Here is a 23,808-nt window from a genome sequence, read left to right on the forward strand (position 1 = left end):
TTTAAAAAAAAATCTATAAATATTTTAATGTGCTTATAATTTAAGATTAAAGAAAATATACTCCTGCCCATAATTTCTTTCAGTAGTTTGTGTTTTGGCATTGATTTTAATGTTAATTTACATCATGGTATGACTAAAATAATTATTAAAACTAAATATCCAATACATCCAATAAATTAATTTTTACAGCTTATAATTTTACCACAAACCAAAGTGGTTCAATGTCTCACTTTGGAAGAAAATAAAGTTTTAGGGCTAGGGCCATCTCATGAACGCTTGAATAATGAGAATAACAAAACAACAGTTTTAAATAAAAAAATAAAAATTTTGTTTAAACGGGTATATATTAATCTTTCTATGCAGCAACCAAGAAATCACACCACTGAATGCTTAAAAGAACATTTTATTTATACATACAAGTAGGAAGACACAAAGCAATTTACTGATCAAAAGCATTTCCATTTTAAATTGCATTTACATATTAATTGGGGAAAACACTCTGCTAGCTGATCATTTTACAGTAAATTTTTGAAAACCAGGTGATTTAAAACAAATCACACTTCTCAGAAGATGTCATGAATGGTTTTTTATAATGCGGTGGTCAACATTTCTGATTACTAAATGTATATACTTGACTGGAACTGACCAGGTGATTTCAACCCATTTCAGGATGACGTTTTTCACTGCATGGTATGGAACAAATATGTAACATACTTCCATATTAGACATTTTTAGAGATTACTTTCAATTTCTTAAAATTAATTGTAGGTCCAGGTGCTGAAAATCCCAAATAACAGCAGAACATAAAAGAAAATATTTAAAATTTCTACTGGCACCTTTTCTTTCCATTATTTCAGGAAACAGTCAACCAATGGAATCATGGTTTTAACTTCATCCCAGATTCTCCTTCAAATGCTTACCGTTCATTCTCGCTTTGAGCAGTGGCAAACCATGTAACACACTGCTTATATCATGACTCAGAGAACCCTACCCGAAACAGCCTACAGAGTGTCAGGTAAGCGCCTTTTAAAAGTAGCTTAATGACTATGATTTATAGAAGAAAAGAAGAAGGTAAGAAACTCAATATGAAATTTTATATTAAAAATTAACTTTCTAAATGATACTATATACCAGGAAAAACAAAACAGAATTAAAACAAGGCACTTACCTCACTTCCCATAGACTGGTTACACGATCCAGCTGGGTCGATAGGACAACACCAGCTTAGTGGATGCTGGGATTTCACCTGGAACAGAAACTAGTGACCTATAACTTTAGCAGGTCTAAAACCAAAGGAGCAAAAATCACGTGTATAATTTACTTTACATTCTAAGCTTCTTTTTCTTGCTGCTATTTGGGGCTATCAGCACATAATCCTACAATTAGTTCACTTTAAAAATATGTATGTATAATTTCACGAGTCACCATTCAAGAAGACATCCCTTTGGGTAGCTGGGAACGCTGAGCACTCTTACCTGCCCCTTAGCGTCCTCGGGCATGGCTTTAATGTGCATTCTTTTTAAACAACGAATTACTCCATCATAAAACTGAACTGTGAATGTTCCTGAAATTGGAGCAAGTCAGAATCATTAGAAAACATAATTCAATCTTACAGCAACACTTGAAATCCAACAAGTAATGCCCTAACAGAAATAAATAATCTGCAATCGTAAGAACTGCAAACAAACAACCTTGTTCAGGAATCCATCAAGTTTATTAAATTTATTTTCTCTTTACATCTGCAATCAACTCCAATTTCCCTTTAAAAGTACCCAAATTAAATCCGAATAAGTTAGTTCATGTAATTCTGATTTTCACTGAAAGATTTTAAAATTTATTTTGTAATAATTTAAATGTGTTTAAATAACATGTCAGGTATGTTATAATATACCTGGACAAAAATAAAATCATTATTTAGAAAAATGTATAATATTTCTATAAAAATTATCATTTGCTCTTTCAAAGTTTCTTTCAAAGTAATGAAGAGGAAGATCTGACATAGGACACAATCATTTTCTCAGTAAAGAATCACTCCTTTAAAAATATTAGTAAACTGGCAAGTAAAAATTACAGAGGCATAAGCTTTAAAGCTAGAAAATCCGTTACAGGTGGTCCAGGTAAGTCTTCCTGTGCAGATTAGACCACTGAACTCCAGGAAGGCTAAACGGCATCCAACGACAGCAGGCTAGGCAGCTGCACAGCCATAACGAACCCCTGACCCCACGCCTTGCCCATTAACGAATCCTGCCTTTAGGACTCAAGATTCTGTTTGCATGTCTATTACAAAGTATATTCATTCACCTCTTGTAACATTAGTGCAGGTCAATAAAAGTCAGTTCTATTAGAAAACATAAATTACGTAGATTTTATGCTAATAGAAATTCCAATGTTCTTTCTAATAGTTCCTGTACAAATGAGGGCAGAGTGCCACGTTAAGTAAACAGATACTTGACCTTTACAAAAGAAGTATAAACAATAAATGTGATCATTGGCATTACTGGCTTTGAAGTTGGCACCAAAGCCAATGCCATATATGTGCAAAGATTTTTTTTATAATCTGAATTTCACATCTTCCTACAATTAGCATAATACACAGTATCACAGATATAAAGATCTAAACCCAAGTTATGAGAAAAACAGTCGAAAGGATATCAAGACACCGGGAAAGTTCTGCGCGTGCCAGACCTTCCGTACACCTTAGACTACCATCATTCCTGCAACCGTCCTCTTCTCTCTTCAACACGGCATCCAGACGAGAGCGGCCTGCTCCGTGCCGCCTGTGCCACCTGTGCATCCGTCCCTCCCGGCCATGACTCAGCCTCCGCTACTGTGATTCCTCCCTCCTTTCCCATCTCCAACCCACTCGTCAAGGGTCAGCTCTTCAAATCCCACCCATAATATGAAAACTTCCCTGACCACTGCAGTCTAGCCTGATATGTCTCTTCTCTTCAATTTCTCTAAGACATATTACAAATACCTAAAAGTTCACAAGTGTTGGTTCTGTTGAGCTTTTGCCGTGAATAGAAGGCTCCTTGAGGGCTTCCTTCGGGTTTTTCTGGGTTTTTTTTGTTTTTGAGAGGGCAAGCTCAAACATCATGTGGGGCATACAGAAATCACAAAGTAAATACCCCCAGCGGTGATTAAAAAAGAAACAAAAACAAACTGTATCTGCCAATACTTCACTAAGGGCTCCAACTGCCCCTAAAATGGCAGAGATTGCGCTCAGTATCAACACTCTTGCATTACTATACGTCAGGTGTCTATATTACACGCCCAGGGACCAGTGGGATAGGGTGAAGAACGAGGCTGGTTTTGTTTCTGAGTGTGCTGTGTGTGTAGGCATGCACTTAAAACTCCCAAGGAGCTTTAAGCATGGAAGGAAGGTCCCAAAGTTCACCACACTTAAAGAAACCGCTCTTAATTAAAATAGCATTGTTTAAGTTTGCTTTGTTTAATGTCATTTTGGGTGGATCCTATTAATCAACAGAACTGAGTCTTTACTTCTTCCTTTCGTTCGACATTGTTACTGACTGCCTATGCTGTGCCAGGCTCCGGACTGGACCCCAGGGGAGCCCATGTGTGTAAAATATGAGACTATGAGCTCCGTAACACAGCTCTCCTCTAGCCTAGGTACACAGGGAGATGACAGCCCCAGTAGAAAAGGAGAAGTAACCTTCAAAACTGAGATGTCCCTTAACTCTTCCTGTAGTAAGGTGATTAGTGGCAATAAAATCATTGCCCTATTTGTTATTTTACTTCATTAAAACAACAAACTGGAATAAGGCCTTTGTAAAGTTATATCATAATTTCTAGACAGACAACTGTGATTTACTTTTTCACACTTAACATTCTTTCATGTATTTCTAAATGCTCTCCTCTTTTATCTTCTCTTACCTCCTATTTTTTCTCATCTGTTGTTAGCTTAAAAGTTCAGCTTAATCCCTTCCATGGTTCCCATCACCTCCAAATAAAATTCCAATTCTTTGGCCATATTACATTCGTATACTGCTCCTTTTGCTCTCTCCACCTTCTTCTGCTCTTCTATTCCCTTTAAAGGAACCCTTCCCTCCAGTCACACCCAAGACTGCAGTTCCTGAAAATGGCATGCCTCTCGTCTTTTGCACACACCATTTCTTCTGCCAGAAAAGCCTTTTCATTCCTTATCTCCCTAACTTGTTCATCTTTCAAGCTTCAGTTTAAAGGAAGTGTCCCCTTACTTAGATTAAAAGCCCTTCTTTCAAAGAAGCTGTCATTCAATGTGTGTATCTTTAGTAAAAAGAATGAATGAGTGGTCCAGTTTAGGAAAACTAATGTATTACTGACTTGAAAAATATACTTACAAGTATTTCACAACTGTTTTAAAGGAAATTTTAAATAAGAAATTTAAAAAATAAATATATTCCCAATAATAATTATTAATTCTCATGCCTTTTCCAATTAATCAAGTCTACAAGTTCTGTTTTTTAAATTCATTATCTGTACAATAGATTTATTCATCTTATGCCACACTACCACACCTGATTATTTTCAACATTTCTGATCAGCTCAGTAACCTCTGCTCAGTACCAGCATTAGGTACCACAAACGACTATTAGGAAATTAACTCTTAGTTACCTATAGAAATTTAGGGAAAAGGGGCAGGGGAAAGATGCAATAAAGAAAATTCTCAAAATGATGAATTCTTCCCTCAGAAAACATTGTTCAGTACTTCACTTCCAAGTTGAACTAATTTGAATTTCTCTATAACTTTCCTCACATTCTGGTTGAGATCCTCATAATAATAACTTAGCTAACAAACTGGACACAGAGGAGGAGAAATAAAAAGCATACAGTATAAGCCTGTGAACTGAAAGCTGAAACATGTTAACCAACTATCTACCCTACTAACTCAAACAGTTTATTTAGACATTCATTAAAATCAGAAATACAGTTAAAATTTTACTATTCATTCCATTTTAAACCTCAGATCATTTCAGATACATACCTTCTTTGTTAATTGCTTCAATCTTGGCAGGGTAATAGCGACAGTCTGTCCAACGAGCCAGAACTTCTTCTCCGGCTTTAAAATCCTATTTTAAACAACTTTTAAGATCAATACCGTGTGTAACAAGTAAGCGTTTCCTTAATAAAAACAAGCTTTTGTAAAATTTAACAGCATTCCTTTTAAAAGATATCATTACATGTCTAGCAAACGAAAAGGCTCGCTACTTACAAAGAACTCCTCCTCGTCCTTGAGTCCTTCTTTTCTCAGCGCAGGCCTCTCGAGGGGTCGTAATCTATTGCTATCCCAGTAAATCCACTCATCGTAACGGTGACTCCAGCGCTCAAAATGGACCAACATTTTGCCCTCCTCATAGTCGATTTTTTCAATCCGTGATGGATACCTCCAAAATAAAAAGGAGCTTCATATCAAGAGAAAATTCTTACACTTGTTTACACAACACATTAAAAAGTATGAAATCTTACTGTTAAAAAAACAAACAAAATATAGGACTATATTTTTAAACTACTGAACGAAGTTTGCTTTATTGTTTTTCTTTTTTTTAATAACTGTTCTCAATGCCTAATGAAATAAACACTTTATTATTATAATACCCTCTCAGTGGAAATATCAATTACTGCATAAGAACCTTACAACATGCCTACTTTTGACCCAATAATTCCAATTCTAGAACTATATATACAAAACACTTATAATAACAAAGAAAATAGAAACCATCTAAAAATATGATTTGGTTAGCAAACTGAAGCTTGTCCATAGCTATACAAACAATGGGATATCCATTGAAGGAACAGTACAGTCTTTAAATGTGCTTACCAAGAATTGTCTACACTTTCCAATATATTACAATGAGCGTGAATGAGATTAGGGGAAGCTCAGTTAAACCTTAAATTTAAAAATATAAAAAAATAGCATCACATTGTTCTGTCTTCACGTGTGATGATTCTCCTACAATTAATTCCAAAATAGAAACCTGAGTTAACTCCAAAACTTTAAAAGGAACACTGCTTCATCCTTCCTAATGTACTGTATTAAATGTACACGACTCAATTTCCTCAAAGTATCATTAAATAAACTTAAGAACTCAATAGCAGCACATGGTAGATGATTCAGCCACAACAGTGTTATCTCACATGTTTGCTAGTTTTTGATAAATCTGAAAGTTTTCTTTTCCTCTGGAATTAGCTTAAAATATAAGCACTGCAGACCTGACACAACTTTGAAGTTTAAGAATGGATTTCCACCTGCTTTATAGATCACATGCTGTTCAATACTTTTTATGCATTTCAGGGCCCTGAATCATCCTCCGGTGCGTCTTCCCACTCTGGTCTGCTGACACTGAGCCACCTGCAATTCCCAGCACACCACAGCTGTCCCAACCGCTGCTTCTGGCGGGACAGCCTGCCCTTCCTGCCTCGCCCTGAGCTGCCTCTCCCCTCCTCTGTACACTCATCACTCAGGACTTGGTTTGGCGTGTGGTCACTTGTGTGAAGGCTTCCCCGACTCCCCTCCCCTGCTGACTGCACCCATCTCCTCGTCATCATCATCTCGTGCGGATTCCTAAACTGTGTGTGCACAGCAGCGACAGTCCTTGAGACACTAATATGTGTGACACAAGAGGAGCCCATGGTCACAAAGAAGCTGGGAAAATACTGGATTTTAAACGTTAAACTGTTGTCTTCATTGAAAGACTTCTTGGTCCCGTCAACAAGGTGGAGATAAAGCACTCACCATTACCAAACGTAAAGAACTGCGGAACCCTTTTACCAGGGAATGTTTATTAACGTTTCTCGAGATGGTAGGGACCTACAGACCAAGATGTAAGAAGCTACTCCGGCCTGAGAGCTTCGGGGTAACAGTCATGCCCAGCTTCGTGTCCCCGCCATCTTGCAGAGTCACGCGCACACACTGGCCACTCAGACCATGCTAGGCGTGAACAGGAAGGGTTGGTGTTAAAGATAATTCACACATTTTCTTCGGAACCGAGTATAACCTGAAGGTACATCTTAGTCTTTTTCGGGGAGTGGCTGAGGAAATACTCTGTTAAAGAACAGAGCCGCGAGGGGATCAGCATACTCCCGGAAGCGGCCAGTCCACTCCTTCCAAATGAAAGCTACAATCCTGGTTTTAGGCAGCACTGCTCTAGGTTGTTTGCATTTGCAGCTGTTTTTTTTAAAAAAACATAAAAACTATCAACAGCGTTAAGGGAGGCCTAGGAAGGAATAAGGTTATCCTTTCACTTATTTTTCAACATTCACTAGCCCACTGAACTACTACAAAGAGATTTTCTATCAGTTATAAAAATTGATATATTTCTCTCAAAACAAAAAAGCCTCCAATTTCACATATTTATTATCACAGCCTTTAAATTTTGAATAAAAAAAAAATGTCTATTCCTAGATTCCTTCACATTCTAAATGTACTCAACTCTATACACTTGGAACATTTCTCAAAGTGAGAACTGTCCATGGAAACAGCAGACATTATCTTTATTGTCACAATGTGATTCAATTCAGTCAAGAATCAGAATCTTAGTGAGTTCAAATAATTTAAATCTGGATTGCATTTTTAAGTAACTTAGTTTTACTAAAATACTTCAAATGCTGTTGGCTGAGAGGATGCCAGATGCAACAATCTGAGTAAAAATTATATTTTGGGGAACTTCTTCAGGATAATTTACAGCATATTATATACTCTTCACATAAATATCTGAGATTGGTATGTAAACTTTGGATGAAGGCCAAGAATTAAATAACTAACACAAATGCCCAAGATTATCTATTTTAATTTTTACAATGTTTACTACTCACCAAATGTTGGATCTTAAAGGTGTCATAAATATTACCATTACAAAGAATGTCCAAATTTCTGTTTATTCATGCAATATATATTTGGGCATCTAATAAGATCAAGGCACTTGCTAGGCACCACCAGTAGGTAAAAAGGAAACATAATTAGCTTGCACCTTTCAGGAACTTAGCTTGGGTCAGATGAGGAGAGAGAGAAGAATCAGAATATTGCCTGAGAGTCATATGTGTATCAGACTTTACATTCCGTCTCTACTGAGTGTCAGCTCTTCCTTATATACCTTATCTCAATGGATCCTAGTAACTAACCATCCAGGGTATATATAACATAGTCCCCATTTAATAGATGAACACTGCTCAAGAATACTTGTGGCAGAGTATTCAAAGCCAAAACTATCTGGCACAACAGCCTGTAGAAGAAATGGGATAAGACCTGTATCAAAGTGATAATGTCATACCTGGTAAACTGGTAAGTATATACAAAAATTGTACAAAAGATGCTATTATTGAAAGTTCAGCGAGAATTGCGAAGTTCACTGAAGGTCCCTGGGGGACACTGTCTGTGTTGGTCCTGGGTGGGGGACTTGTAGGATTTAGGCTTGTTAAACACGGGGCAAACAAAGGTAATGTGTATATATACGCAGAGCATGCTTCATTTATTCACTCAGTGCTCCTTTACTTAAAACCATCACGCAACACAGTCAGTCAGACAATGAGTGTCCAGAGACAAGTCCTGTACTCAAGGACCTTATGATCAGAGATTGGAGGGGCACTTCAGTTTGGAGGGGACACAGTTCCCTTTGGCTATACTATAGTAAGTAGGAAGATGGAAAAGAATAGTGGGACATGAAATCGAACTGGTTAGCTAGGTTCAAGCTAAAGGGCTTTAAAATAGCAAACTAATAAAATGGCCCTTTAGTCTACAAACAGGTAATTCCATCAAGTTTGGGCTAATTTTGGTTATCAGTTACACTCAGGAAAAAAAAATCCTAACATCAATATCTTTGCAATACACGTTAAAATGCAGAAAATAGCAATTTAACATATAGCTTTATACAGAGAAATGATTTCCCTGTTTTAGCAGATGGCCCATAGTAATAATGCTTTGATGCACACAGTAAATGAAAAACACTGTTGAACAAATGCATGCACAAATGTTTCTCCATCTTGAATTACAGCAATATTATTTTGATGCACTATTTATATTTTATAATAATTTGAGTGTGAATGGAACATAAGAGTTTTCGTATTGATTTGGAAGATGTAGTGGTAATGTTTTAATTTTGTCATTTTTTAAAAGGCTGAATCACGGAAAGCTGTTAAAGAATAATGATTAGGCTGAGTCCCAGATATTTATAAAAGATTTAAGAAGTGAAAGACAGGTTTCAGAGTTAAAACAGTAAGGGACAGGAAGAAATGCCATAGCTGGCATCTCTCAAGTGTTGAAAAAAAAAAGACATGGAGAGAAGGCAACCTCACTAGCAGTACGATTCCTCAATGCCAAAATTCTACACTGAGCTCTCGTACCCTTTATCATCTGTTACTGTCAAACACCACAAAATGTCCACTGTCTATCTTCCCTATTATAATCCCACTTTCAAGTGCATGCATTGTTTAAATGATATTTACTTGTGCAGAAAATACGGGATTGCCTCCATTGCTCTGGGTCCACCTTGCTCTCAGATGTCTTTTACACCTGAATCCTAGAGAACAGTTCACTCTCAGCAATCTTAAGAAAAGTGACCCACCCTAAAATTGGTTCTTTCTGGTTTATTAGGCTTAATGGAAACAAAAGGCATTCAGAAATACTGAGACTTGGTAATGATGCTTGATAATTTAACAATTTTCATACATGCAATTCTGCCACTGTAGTCTCTCAATTGATTTCTTGGGACCCTTTTTGAATCACTGTGGTCAAAGTGTTCTAAGGGTCCGTTAAACTGGGGCTACTACTACAGAGTAGAGCAAGGCCATTCCCAAGAAGAATGGTGATTATTTTTACCTACTGTGAACTCTTACAGCACTTTGTTGTCTTATCAGATAACACCAGCATTTTAATGCCATCACTCACTGGTGCTTCCCACTCCCAAGATTACTGGAAACATAACCATATCTATGGATTCTGGACTAAACACGTAATCCAATAAGAAACAGGTATTATTAACCAAAATGGTTAGCTACACACTGAATACACTGCAGCAGTTCCCTATAGTCCCAGCTCTTCAGTGTTGACAACACACAGAGGATGTGAGAAGCCTAAAATGGGAATGGCTCACGCGGCTGTTTCAGATGGGCAGGTCCTGACTCACCCAGGTCGGGAGGCTGCGATGCCCTGAGGCAGGAGGCAAAATGCTGTGTGCCACGGGAGGGACGTGGAGTACAGTGTGGGAGTGGAGTCAAGGGATTTGTAATAGATATGTATGATATTGGGGGGAAATGGGGCGGCGGATTGGGGGAGGGGGGTTGTCACTTCGAGGGGTAAAAAGTATAACTATTGCACTGTGTTGTACAGCTGAAACTAATTCTAAAAAGTGTGTATTTCATAATAAAAAATAATTTAATAAAAAAAAAAATGCTGTGTGCTTGGTGCACAGGCGCACTGGTATGCTTTTGAGGTGGGGGTTCTCAACTTTAATCAGACTCTCAAAAGGGTCCATGATCAAAAACGAAACTCCTCTGGAAGGCAAAACCAGGCATGAACACTCAAACTATAGGTGTGCCATTATCCTTGGAAGGAAGGAAGAAACGACGGGCATGACGGATTTTTTTAAATGATAGATTTTTTAAGAATCCCTTTGTAGTATTCAATGTGCTAACAGTAAAACAAACTTTTTTTGAATTTCGGGAACTCATTCTAATTTGTCATCTAGTTTGATATAACCATGTTTTGACCTGTATTGGTAAAGAAAGTCAACCATGAGGAAATGACAAAGGAAACCTTGGATACACTCATGGCCTAGGAGCTCCTGCACTTAAGCCAGAGGACAGAGGTGTTAACTACACTGACAGGTTACATCCACTAAGCAAGGCCAGACAACACTATCGAATGTCCTCAAGACCATCAGAATTCACTCTGAGATTTAGCTAACTGTTTAAATAAGTGCCATAGTAATCAAAAAGGCAAAGTATTTTTTAAAATTGCCCCTGATAAACTATTCAAATTATATATTTTACATAAGTAATTGTGTTTATATTGGTAAGACAATGAAATTTCTAAAAATTGGCAGTTCCTCATTCATTTCATTTAACTCAACAAACACTGAGTCTCTAATTCACTATGTGCCAGACACTAAAGTAGCAATAAAACTACAAATACAAATAAGATATTATTCCAATCAACTCAAATTCAGGGGGAAGGGACAGAAAAAGAATCAAACAAGTTAACACAATTACCGTGTAATGTAATAGCTGGCATAGTAAAGATATATGTACTATAGTAGCATACAGAAAGAGTACCTAAATTAGATGCTCTCCTAGATAAACTAGTTCTTCCATTTTCAAAGAATGAAACACACTTAAAATATGACTTAACCATAATTTAAATGTTAGCAAAAACTTAGGGTGCTAGGATTAACAGTTCAAAACAGTTTTGTGGATAAGAAATCATAAGCAAGAAAGTCATACAAAATGACTAAGACATATTAAAAGAACTAGAAATAGGTAAGAACTTCCTTACATATGACTGTCATGAGAATTATCTGTCAAATAATAAAAATTAATGTAGAATGTAATCCAAAGCCTAATATCCTTATAACCTAGTAACCTCTTATAAATTTAAGTAAGAACACTTTAAATTTCTGGAAGCACTTTAAATTTACATTATGCTCTGTAATTGTCAAAAGTATTTTCTCACTCATCACTCATTGCTTATAACAATGTCACCTAATACCATTATAGTATTTTTAAATGAAGTGCTTTTAGATACTGCATATTAATTTGTTTCAATTAAGAACACACTGGAAACAAAACCCTTTTGATTCAAACTTGGTATTCAAAAATGACATGTGAATACAAATAAATCTAAAATTTCAACAACATTCAGATAACATGTCAAAATCAAATCATTTCCAACACTGAATATGAAAAGTCGCATCACACTATCCTTCAGGTCCATTCAGATCCCTCTTTTCCAATCCACTCATTCTCCAGGACACACGTGTCCAGTACAAGCTGCCAGACCACCCTGCTTCCTACCTGTTCACAGCCTTCGCAGCAGAGACCGGGTGAGATCAGTGTTACTATGTGTTTTCCTTTAGAACCTGTGCTTAGTCAGGTGGCTTTCAAATTAGTTTCATTGTAGATCCCGGATTTAAGCTCCTGTTCCTCTCCACCTCTTTAGCCCCTGCATCCCCTGCCATGCCTACACACCTTCATACAAAATCAAAATGCCTACACCAAAGCCCTTACACTCATTACCATCTCCCACCACAAGAATCAATGAGACTACCAAAACTGCCTTTCCTACTCCATGAAAAAATGCCACCAGTATATGACTCAAAGATTATGTACTTCATATAATTTGTCTAGGCTAATATGACCAAATTCTTTTTTTACTTAATTTTGTCACAAAACTCGAAACTCTAGCAGGTTGCACTCCGAGTTTCTATTTCTTAATACTTAGCACTTAAAAAATTATTTTACTGCTACAGTCATATATGTTTACATGCCTACTGATTAAAGTTTTAAGAGTTTACAATGACTCCTCTCCCATTAGATTCTCCTTTCTTAGAATAACTAATGTTCATGCTACTATCATTATTAAATCTAACATTTATTAAGTGCCTACTATGTAGCAAAACCATGATAAGCTCTTAATATGCACTGTCTTGTTTAATCCTCAAAAAACCGAGTTAGGTATAAAAAACAGGTAATAAGTGGTGGGTCCCTGAACTGAAGTTTGTCTGTCCTCAAAGACTGAGTGTGCTTTCAATCGATACATATATATATTCTGCATCTTTCAACTGATGATTTTCAGCTTTTGTCACACCTACTACAATGTCTAAAATATAGGAGGCTCTTAACAAGAGGTATTGAAACCAGATAAAAAATATCAAAATCAAAGTATATTATTTGTTTTCTTCTTGCAAATTTAATCTTCTGCTTTTGACACAAATAAAACGCCTAAAGTTGTTTTTTGCTAGCCCAAAGAGTGTAAAAAACATATTTTATTATATGCTTTTATTATACTGTACAAAATAAAAATCCAAAAGGCTCTTTTGTTTTACTAAAATGTCTCAAAACAAAAGGTACACTGCATCTCAACTATGCCTAAGTATGAAACATCACAGTATCAAATGAAAGAGTCTGGGAAAAGAAACATAGCTTTACTTTTATGATGTTTGAAAATTGTCATAATATAAATTTAAGAAGATTAGGAAATCTAGGATATGATTTGTTATAGAAAAAAACACTGGGTGACTTTAAAACTGAAACCAAATTTGCTAAGCTAGCCAGACAAATATGTTTAGTTTTCAGCCATTAAGTCTCAATTCATTGGCCATAATTTTTTCTCCAATGGTATCCAGATTTCATGATATCTTCAAAACTTTTGGGTTCATTCTTTACCAATCCATCAAAATTCAATCAACTTTGCTGGGCACCTTTTACAGGTAAAAGAGGCTAAGCCTTATACATATATCATTTCATGTAAGTAGCTTATACTCAGTACTTTACCTAACCATGATGTACTAGAAACATTCATTTTTAATTGAAGAGGGTTGTTTTTCGGCAATAAAAAAACAGACTCTAAGACACACTGAATATTAAATATCCACATCCTTTCTTCAATTTTACTTCAACAATACTCTCAAAGCCAATTATAATTACTGAGAAAAACATAATACTTGCATATCAATTTCTAATTTAATAAAAAAATTACATGCTAATGGTCTGTGGGGAGGTGGTAGCAGGGATAGTCAAGTTCTTCAAAATACAAAGTCATATAAAAATACTAAAAAATTGAGACACTTACGAAGAATAACAAAACTAAGCCGCCTTTTCAGTATCATGTTCATTTCTTTTAAAAAAATGTACTACTCATATTTAAAACTTAAAACTAGTATTTTCTCCCTCAGTTAAAAAAAATAATTTGAAAACATTTAAAACCCTAAACATCTGCAGACAACGGTTTTGTCTATTCAGTAAAACTAGAATTGCAAAACATTCTTTTTGGTAGGGATGACTACCATGACAGATAAATTATTTCCCCACTAGTGGCTTTAATCAACTCCCCAACACAAACTAAAGCATTATCTAATGTGTTGTGACAAGTGTAAAATCTCACATAATCATAATATTCAGCAGGAAAGATGTTAATGAATAGGGAGGTGGATGGGTGTTGATACTTGTGATGGTTGAGCTTCAACCAAATGTCAGAGAAGCACATAAAACTGCCTTATATCTTGGTCCAACTTTTGCTATTATATGAACACACGATACACAGACACACACACAACACAGCACACTAAGCCTGAGGTTCCTGGACTTTGCACTATTATACATTTATGAAGGAGGCTAGGAAATCATCAGCTTCAATGTTTGATTCTAAGGTAAGCTTGGGAGGAAGGTTTCTCTAGACTGGACAGGCCTGAAATTAACTGCCTTGCAGAAGTGCTCTAATTCCACGGAACAGGAGTGACACAGGCATGCTGACTCTAGGAACCCTTCTAAACACCAGACACGTGCATTATCACTGCAAGTCAGGAAATTAGGAAGGCTGTTAACAGTGAGCCCACTTCCTCCTGAAGCTGAGGCTCAGAGCTCCAGAGCGGCTATCCATAAAGAAAAGGGTTGTAGTAAAGGGATCACCAGACTTGGAGCCCAAAGAACCTGGCTGTAAGACTTGACTGGAATAAAACAGTTAACATCTCTTCAAATCTGGCATTTCTAAACTGGTAAAGATTATCCCATTACCTGACAGGCTTCTCGTAAAATTCAAGTGACATACTGAATATTTTCTTGATATCCTAAATCATTATAGAAATCATGTCTGATAAAAGTCAATCCATGATTAACTATAACCATGGATATTTTGTTTTTGTTTTTAACAACAAGGGCCTAAAGCTCAACAACTATCAAGCCAGGTAGGGCTGGAAATTACAGAAATAGGAGCAAGAAAACTGAAGCACATCAAACTATGTGCAGGTCAATATATTCTATTCAAAAATAGAAAAAAAAATGTGGATCATGCGTCACTTTGCAATGTATTTACATTTTATTTCCTCTAACTAACACAAAGAATTAAAAACAGGCTATAAATTCAAAAAATAATTCTGGATAGTTCCATTGCCACCCACCTCAAAAAATTTACCTTCAGGTGAATAATTCTGTACAGTCTAGAGCAGTGGTTCCCACATGTGGTTCCCCAGACCAGCAGCATCAGCATAGCCTGAAAACTTGTTAGAAACGCAAACTGCTGAGCTCCACTGCACACCTGCTGAATCAGAAACTGTGGGTGTTGAGCCCGGCAACCTGTTTAACAAACCCTTCCGGTGATTCTGATGCAGGCTGAGGTTTGAGAAACACTCTTCTAAACTTCACCTGAATCACTTTCAAAACTATAGTATCAATGAACTTTGTAAGAGAACCAATTTGTTAGTAAATTGGTACCACATAGAAAGTTTGTGAGCTAAAGTATCCTACTGAACAAATACACTTTTTAAAGCCAGTACTCTGGATTCTAAGTAATTTCCAAATTAAACAATTAATGATAAAGCATTTAAATGAGTGGGAGGGGAGGCTGGATAAAGGGTTAATAACCTGCTCACTATATTCCAAGTATTGGGTTGTCGGAAAAGTCATGACACATTTTTGCAACGAAAAACATAGAAAAATACGTCATGACTTTTCCGACAACCCAATACTTTCAAATCTCTATCTTTCGTTCCAAAAATCTTCACCTTTCTCCACATTTTTCAACTCATTTTCTCTTCTTCCAGTTTTGATCAAACTACACATGACTTCTATTCCTTGTTTATCTCACTTCTGTCTCAAGTCTGTGTTACGTCCCTGTGTGAGATGAAAAAATCTGTCATCCCTGAATAGGTTGAAAATAGATTAAAAAAAAAAAAAAAAACAAGTTTCAATTCAAGGGGCCAGAAAGACCATCTAGGAAGTCACACCCCTTTAAGGACATTAAATCAGAAAAGTAACTCTTCCAAGTCACAGAGTTCCTGGCAGAACAGCACTGAGAACCCACACCTTCTGACTTCCATTTCAATTAACTTTTATGTCTAATCTTCCTTTCAGCATTTTTTGTAGGGAGGAGAGAGAAGAACTTTACTTTTAAGAGTATATGGGGCTTTCTTTTCTAGTAACTAAAAATTAAAGAACCAGAATGCTTGTGCAGTGGTTGAGACCTGCTTGATGATTAAACTGAGAGTTCACTTAAACAAACCTTAAGATTCAAAATTTGTGACTTTCTGAATGTAAAGCGTCTCAGAATTTAAAAAAAAAAAAATTTTATTCATAGCAGTAAAAAAATCTCTATTTTAAAAGTACTCTCTCCTAAGATTTCTACAAATATCAAACTCACGTAATATCATCTAAATAAGTCAGTCTTTAAATTTGACCTTTCAGGAGCATTCTTTCCCAAATCTAGATCTCTACCTATGCTTTCCTTTGAACAGCTAAATCCAATTATAGAAAAGCAACATTTTTTACTCAGAAAATATGTACTCTTATTTAAATTAGAAGGTATTTGTGCTTGTTACAATCTAAATTTCCTCAGTTTTCCCACTCTATTAAAATTCGGTTCACATGCATTTTAAAAAACTCACATTTGCAAATGTTCCATACAGTTCAAAAAAACTCCAAGTGTGTGGAAACAGCATTTGCCAATTCAAATTTATACTGTTCTATCAAACTTTGATACTTGGAGACATCTCCACATTTTTTTTATCTTTCATTTTCCTTTTCTTTAATCTAAAAGAGAATTAAATAGAAATATTCCCAAAAAAATGTAAGAAGGGCATAATTCATCTGAATGTTTTAAATTAACTCTGAGTTTTATGAGTAACATTTTTGTGAGTATGCATATTACTTGAATCATTTTCATAATTAAATCACTTACTATAGACTGTTTTAATTTCAATTGAAAGACAGAAGTTAAATCAATAGTCAAAAACAGTTTGATTTCATCACTTTTCTTACTGAACAATAATCAGAATGATTAGATACTTTAATATTTGCAAGGGTGCTTTGTAAACTATAAAACTCTGTGGAAACAAAGATTTTACTATCACCTCAAAAATATGGTTTATAGCTTACTGCAATGACATCATTTTCCTTTTACATTCCAGGCCATTCTCATGTCAACAGTAAAGGTACATTTAAAAACACATACACTTAAGTCTTCATATCCCCACAAAGATTTATTTTTCAACTCTCCTCTCCCCTTGCATTTACCTCAGTGTTTTATAATTATGTATTATTTTATAGAATCTGAAGCAAGCTTAAATACATTATTTTATTTGATGCTTAAAATAATCCTTTATGTAAATGCCAATAGCACTATTTCCATTTTACTGATAAGCCAACCAACTTCAAGGGTTTACCCATATTTACAGGATCAGAAAGCGAGTCTAAATTTGAACTTCAAAGAATATGGGAGATGCCTTGCTCAGGCAATAATAATGTACTTTTTCCTTAAAAAAATAAAATAAATTGAGTCTTATTAAATCATTTGGTTTATTTCTGTCCACTAAATTTAGTTTATCTTTTTATTTTCAGGGCATATACTAAAAATTATTTTCCTTCTTCACATAGGAAAAGCCTTTTACACCAAGACAAATTGGCAATTTGGGTATTCCACTATCACAACTTTCCCTTTAACAGGTAACGTATTAACACGTGATAACGGATCATAAATGCCTTGAGTACAGAGACAGTAATATTTGCATTTCTGCTCGTGCCTCCCTGCCCAATGTCTATAATAATTCAAAAGACATTTATATCAAATAGAGACTCAATACCTTTCCAATTGAATGAATGAACATGAAGACTAAGCATTAAATATGGAAGCAACAGAGGAGAATATGAAAACAAGAATGGAGGATGGAAGAGGGAGGGGAATTATTTCAGTATATTTTCAGGGCTTAACTATTTTGTTCTCACAAGAATATCAAAGTTTCTCAACACTCAAATAATCCTTCTACACTTTTATCTGATACTAAAGCAAAACTTTGTAGAATTTATACGAAATACAGAATGGCCCTTAAGAAATGGAATAATATGAATTAAACTGATCTCATTTAGAAATAAAATCTGTTAAGAGCAATATGTCTCATAGCAATTCCTTTGTGCTGCATATAAAATTCTTCACAAATAACTGTCCTACAGTAAAGCACTATAATACTAAATTATAAGGTCACTCAAGCCTAACTAGCACTTGAGACTACTGATATTAATAAACAAAGTCACAATAAGAAAAATTATTTCTTTCAATTACCTAGAATATGTATATACAATACTTGTAATTCTTTTTTAACTAAGGTGCCAACCGTAGCAGAATATTAAGATGTTCAGACAAATGAGCTCATAAAAAGCCAACTGATGGCAAGTTTCATTAACCATCACGTAATTATTTTGACTAATGTTTACTTACTTTAAAGAGACCATTATTTCTGGGGTCATTACAATTAAATATAAGCTTCATGAGTACAACTGCCTGTTATCACCCTAGCTAAACATTAGGAATTTCTTGGTGAGACACATAAAACTGAAAAATTTAAGCTACAATTTTCCTTTGTTCTCTTAAATTCCAAATACTCTAAAAGCACACTTAAGCTTGATTTCAAAAGTAGTTCTTTTATATATTTTTCTCTTAACTACTGCGTCATCGACTTAACAGCTATAGAGATTAGAAAACATTTCACCACTAAAAGTGAATGTCTTACTAGTACCAAAGTTAATTACGTTAATATCCCTCAAAGCCACTGAGAGAGCTAATAAACTGTGTGCTTCTCCCAAACTGGAAGCTAGTTCAACTGCAACTCTGTCAGTTTCGAAGCCTAAGAAAATATATTAATATGAATTAACTAATTCAAATAGCCAGTAATTAAAAAAAACAACAAACCCTTAAAATTAAGATTACTATCAAAGAAGTATCATTTCTCATACTCTTACATCACAGAGACTCAACAGTGTACCTATATAAGCTTCTTTTGGTCAAATCAGAACCAAAGCTAGCCAACTGCAGATTAAATGGACAACTTTTGCTGTGCGGCCTAATGCAGTGTTTCTCAAGCAGGAGTGTGCTGGCTGCCCCCAGTGAACATTTGGCAATGTCTGGAGGTGATTTTTATCATCATGAGGAGGAGGGTGCTCTTGCCTGGTTCCCACGTTCTTCCCAAACCCTTCCTGAGAACTACTGTGTACTCTCCACACGATGAGGGTAATATTGGGTTGTTGGAAAAGTCATGACGTATTTTTTCTGTTTTTCATTGCAAAAATGTGTCATGACTTTTCCGACAACCCAATAATTAAGCCCCCTACCAAGAAGTATCCACTGAGATGCAGCTTGGAAGCAATAACTGTGCCTTCCCACCCCAAACTGTAGTTTTAAAGTGTCCCAAAGCAAAGCCCAGAGCAGAGCTTATTCAGCTGGGGACAAGGGCACGTGGAAAGCTGTAACATCAGATGCTGAGGGACAAAACCCGAGACTGGTCTGAAGTCAAAGAGCACGACTAAACGGGATTTCTCTGCCTGCCATTGCCAACTCAGGAAGTAGGCTTCACACACATCAATCAAACACAAACCTACAGAACACCCACTGTGTTCTGAAGGGAGCTGGAGAAATCGTCAGAAAGTCTGGCAGAGAAAGTCCTGGAGTGGCGAAACCTCTAGAAACCTCCTCAGAATCAACAGGCTTCAAGAGGAGCTGAGGCAGCATCGCTCCCAGGAGAGGAACCTCTGATGCCCATCTCAGAGTAGGGGGCTGAGAATAGCGACAAGTGACATGGTCCCAGAAAGCAGAACTAGAGGCCAGCTAACCGGAATGAGGAAGGCATTCCCTAGCATAGAGAAGGGATCTCGCTATTCCTACTGTGGTCTGGTGACCCTTGTGAGTTGTCCCCTTCTCTCCTTTCCAGGTCGTGGTTTTATCCCAGGTAACAGACTTTTCCTATATCATTGTATAACGGGCATGCTGGGGTGTCTGAAGTCACCATTTATCGATCACAGATGGCCAGAACAGGAGAAGAAATAAGAGAAGGTCTGTGGGGCGGCCGGTTAGCTCAGTGGTTAGAGCACAGGCTCACAACACCAAGGTTGCCGGTTTGATCCCTGCATGGGCCACGGAGCTGTGCCCTCCACAACTAGATTGAAGACAACTACCTGAGTTGGAGCTGATGAGTCCTGGAAAAACACACTGTTCCCCAATAAAATCCTTTAAAAAATAAATAAAAATTTTTTAAAAATAAAGAGGTCTGAAAGGACTGCTCACTCAGTACAGGAGATAGTAACAGCGGCCTTTAGGTCACTGCCCACTGGGGAAGGAGGCGGTAGAGTGGTTTTGGGTTTTAGGTAGGCTAGTGAGTAATGACTACGCCAACCACCAACATATTCCGTAGCTTGAAAGACCACCTCTGACACAGGTCAAGAAAAAAGATGAATATCAAGTTTTACCCGAAACTTGGCAAGCTGGTTATCCAGCTTAATCCCCTCCCTTTCACCACCAATATAACTCATGTTAAGTACACAAGGGTAAGTTATATTGTACTGATATCTCTTTATCTCTCATAGTCTAGATAATTATTTGCAGTTCTCAAACACCTAAAATGATAGCGACTAAAGTGACTGACTAGAAGTAGTGTTTAAATGCTAAGCCTGCAAAGTCTGTTGAAGAGTAGGAAAACTAAATAACAATGTATATGTGTATTCGAAATGTGAATGTTAATGTTTCTGCCACTGTCAGGAGTACAGCAATGAAGCAACATATGTAAGACTACAGATATTGTGCTTTAAGTCAAGAGCTCCACGTTTTCCATACCATTTTTGTAAGTAGTCCAGTGCCTCCAAACGAGCACCAATCTCAAAAGTGATTCCAGGACGATTTGGGGGCTTTTTACTCATCTTGAGATGCTATTCTTCAGTATTCTTTCACTACCTCAAGAGGAAAAAAAACATGTTAGATTCTGGTGCATAAAATGCATAAGGAATAAAACAGAGTTTCAAAAACATTACGAGAAGTCAAAATAACTGCCAAATTTTGAAGCAATTTGAATGCTAATCACCAATAGCTCCAGGTAAAGTACTATGCAACTTACAGGCAATCTTGATAGTGAATTAAGAAAAATAATATTAAAAAGATAACTACTGAAGAAGAATGACTAGATGGGCATTTACACTAGCTAATAACTACAATGCTTTAAGTTTTAACTTAAAAAAATACCCAAGAAAACTCTCCACAAAACTACTGACAATGTTTTTCTGTCTTTGAAAAATCAAGATAGCTGAGTGTTCTAGAATATGACTGTTGAAGTTCTTAAGAGAATGAACCACAATTTTCAACAACTATTTATTGAGTGCCTTGTAATACAAAACCCTTGGTAAGACGCTGACGCGCACACAAGGTGGAAGCAGCAGCAGACACATTCTCTGCCAGTGAAGATTTTAAGAATGTCTCTTGTGATTAGGATTTTTCATGACCTACGACCTCCTACCTTGGGAGCAAATGACTGAATAATTTTAACATATAAAGTTCCAAAGGAGATTTCTTTCTTATACATCACATTCAGTAAGCAACGATATGGCTTTCACTTTGGGAATTTATCCCTACAGTATTTCAACGTAGGCAGTACCCCTGTCAATTTCAACACTGACAATAAACGTGGTTGTAGCGTTCAAACAACAAACTACAAAGGAGGATCTATTCCTCTCTAGACATGTAGACGACAGAGGGTGCCAAAAAAAATGTACACACATTTTAAGAAAGAAAAAAGCTGTATTAAAATTGTAATACAATGAATGACGCTAGCACTCATTTGATTAACACCATCTTCTGAGCGAACGTCATACTACACATTGCTACGGTAATTCAACTTCAAAAAGTAATACACAGATGACATCTCTCAAAACGTGTACATTTTGGACACAGCGGCCACCCGGCACACTTGAGGCGGCCTCTTTTTCACTACCGACCTAGTACTTGAGGAATATGAATGCCATTTTGAGACAGCCTGATCAAAATGCAACAGGAAATCAGGAATGAAAAACCTATTCTATTAGGGGACAAGTGGGATCCCTAAAACCTTTCTGGTATTTACAATTACTATTATGACAATGCTACCTCCCATTTTAAAAAGGAAAAGCACACAAACGTGTAATTTTTTTTAATGGTTTGGCCACAATTCAAAAGGGACAAAACCTAATAGCAAACATAAAAACCACTGTCCTTTCCTCTTTGAAAAAATCTGATAGGTTAAGGTGTGGGGGGAGGGGGAATAACACCAATACTTGCCATGAAAATATGTAAAATCAAACTTAAATACTCATGGTTGCTGGGGGAGGCTATCCTCCTGCCACGGAACCCGCAAAAAATTAGTGCATTCAAGTTAACAGGAAGCTCAGCCAAAGGGTTATTTGGTGTGAAAGACACAAAAACGTAATTTTTTAATAGAGGTCTGGTCAGTGTGCAACATATATGGCAGTTACTTAAAGGTTTGTGTAGAAATCTAACCAACCTCTGCTGTTCTTCGCAGGGACTTTAGTAAGGAGAAGTTCACTAACGTTTTCTAGGTGCGAACTCAAAAACCATAAAAAGCGATAGAGTTAAGCCATACAATTCCCCAGTGATACTTCGGTGTGAGTAACCAGAAAAGGCCAGATTTTCTTTTTCTTGGGTGAACATGAAGGATGTGAATTAAGGCCAAGTAAAACGGTCTATTGGAGGGGGAAACTTGGAGCAAAGAGAGAAACGGAGACAGAACGGAGAGGAGGAAAACAGCAAAAAAAAAAAAAAGGCGGAAAAAATGGCAAAAAGGAATAAGGATGGGGGAGATGACAACTGGATGGGAAGAGAAAATCACCAAGAAGATGCAACACTAGGAGAGTGAAGCAAAGGTCAGAGAATGGCCACGGAGCCAAAAAAGGTGGGGAGTGATGTGGGGCGGGAGACCGGCAGGGGACAGACAGGAAGGGCTCCGGCAGGGCTGGCGGGGCGCGGGAGACGCCTCCAGGTTTGACAGTCGTCCGGCCCGCAGCAGGGGGGAAGGAAGGGAGGGGGTGAGGGAGCGGCGGCGCCCAGACAATAGGGGCGGCGAGTTGTGGGGACGGACGCGGGAGGGGAGCGGGCCGGAGAGAGACACCAGCGCGGGGGCGTCCCGGGCGGCCAGGCGGGGGCCAGGCGGCCTCCAAGCCCCGCCGCCACCGCCGCCGCCGCCGTCTCTTACCGACTCGGCCTCCTCTCCGCACAGCAGTCGGGCCGTCCGGAGCCGAGCCGGGGCACGAGCAGGGCGGCCAGCCCGGGCCTCCGCCACCGCCTCCGCCCAGGCAGCGCCGGGGAGGGAGCAGGAGCGGAGCGAGCTGAGGCCGCAGCGCCGGGTCGGGCCCGAGGTCGCGCGGGGAGGGTGCAGGTCCGAGCCCTCAAGCCCGCTCGGTGTCCGCAGCCATCGCCGCCGCTGCCACCGCCGGCCAACCCTGACGCGACGCCGGTCCTCGGCGACGTCAGCCGACAGCGACGCGCCGGAAGCGGGCCTGGGCGCGTCACGTGACTCTCGAGGGTTGGGCCCGGACCGCGCAGCCGATTGGAGGGCCGCCCCGGGAGGCGGGGCTTTGCGGCGGTTGGCTGACGGCTAGCGGGAGGGGCCGTGGTTAGCGGAAGAAGGAACGCGAGCTGGGGTAGCCCGCTGGCAGTTGCGAAGTGCTTGACCTTTGAGAGGATCAGGACGAAGCCTGTTTAATATTATTATTGCTGATTTGATGGGAACCAGGTTCCCACAACTACTCAACCCCAGCACCCTGGACGAGCTTTTGTAAATGCGCTACACGCTTTTTTAGCGA

The 23,808-nt window shown here is 37.8% G+C and overlaps 1 protein-coding gene across 11 annotated transcripts in view; it reads right to left on the reverse strand.

Moving 5' to 3' along the window:
- Positions 1-23,477, reverse strand: part of PHF20L1 (PHD finger protein 20 like 1) — a 60,254-nt gene extending 36,777 nt beyond the window's left edge. For 2 of the 11 annotated variants that reach the window (XM_019651297.1, XM_019651293.1), the window contains exons 1-6: positions 23,199-23,471; positions 20,798-20,914; positions 5,213-5,384; positions 4,985-5,069; positions 1,476-1,564; positions 1,169-1,258 (exon numbers count right to left, since the gene is read on the reverse strand). In XM_019651297.1, coding sequence (XP_019506842.1) covers positions 1,169-1,258; positions 1,476-1,564; positions 4,985-5,069; positions 5,213-5,384; positions 20,798-20,880 — 519 coding nt within the window. In that variant the 5' untranslated portion in view covers positions 20,881-20,914; positions 23,199-23,471. Of the gene's footprint in view, positions 1-1,168; positions 1,259-1,475; positions 1,565-4,984; positions 5,070-5,212; positions 5,385-20,797; positions 20,915-22,490; positions 23,119-23,198 lie in introns of those variants that run through there. The other 9 variants (XM_019651300.1, XM_019651303.1, XM_019651299.1 and 6 more) reach the window with 8 other exon arrangements.
- Between the last annotated feature and the right edge of the window lie 331 nt (positions 23,478-23,808).

The sequence above is a fragment of the Hipposideros armiger genome, unplaced genomic scaffold, assembly GCF_001890085.2.
Source record: "Hipposideros armiger isolate ML-2016 unplaced genomic scaffold, ASM189008v1 scaffold_157, whole genome shotgun sequence".
Classification (NCBI taxonomy): domain Eukaryota; kingdom Metazoa; phylum Chordata; class Mammalia; order Chiroptera; family Hipposideridae; genus Hipposideros; species Hipposideros armiger.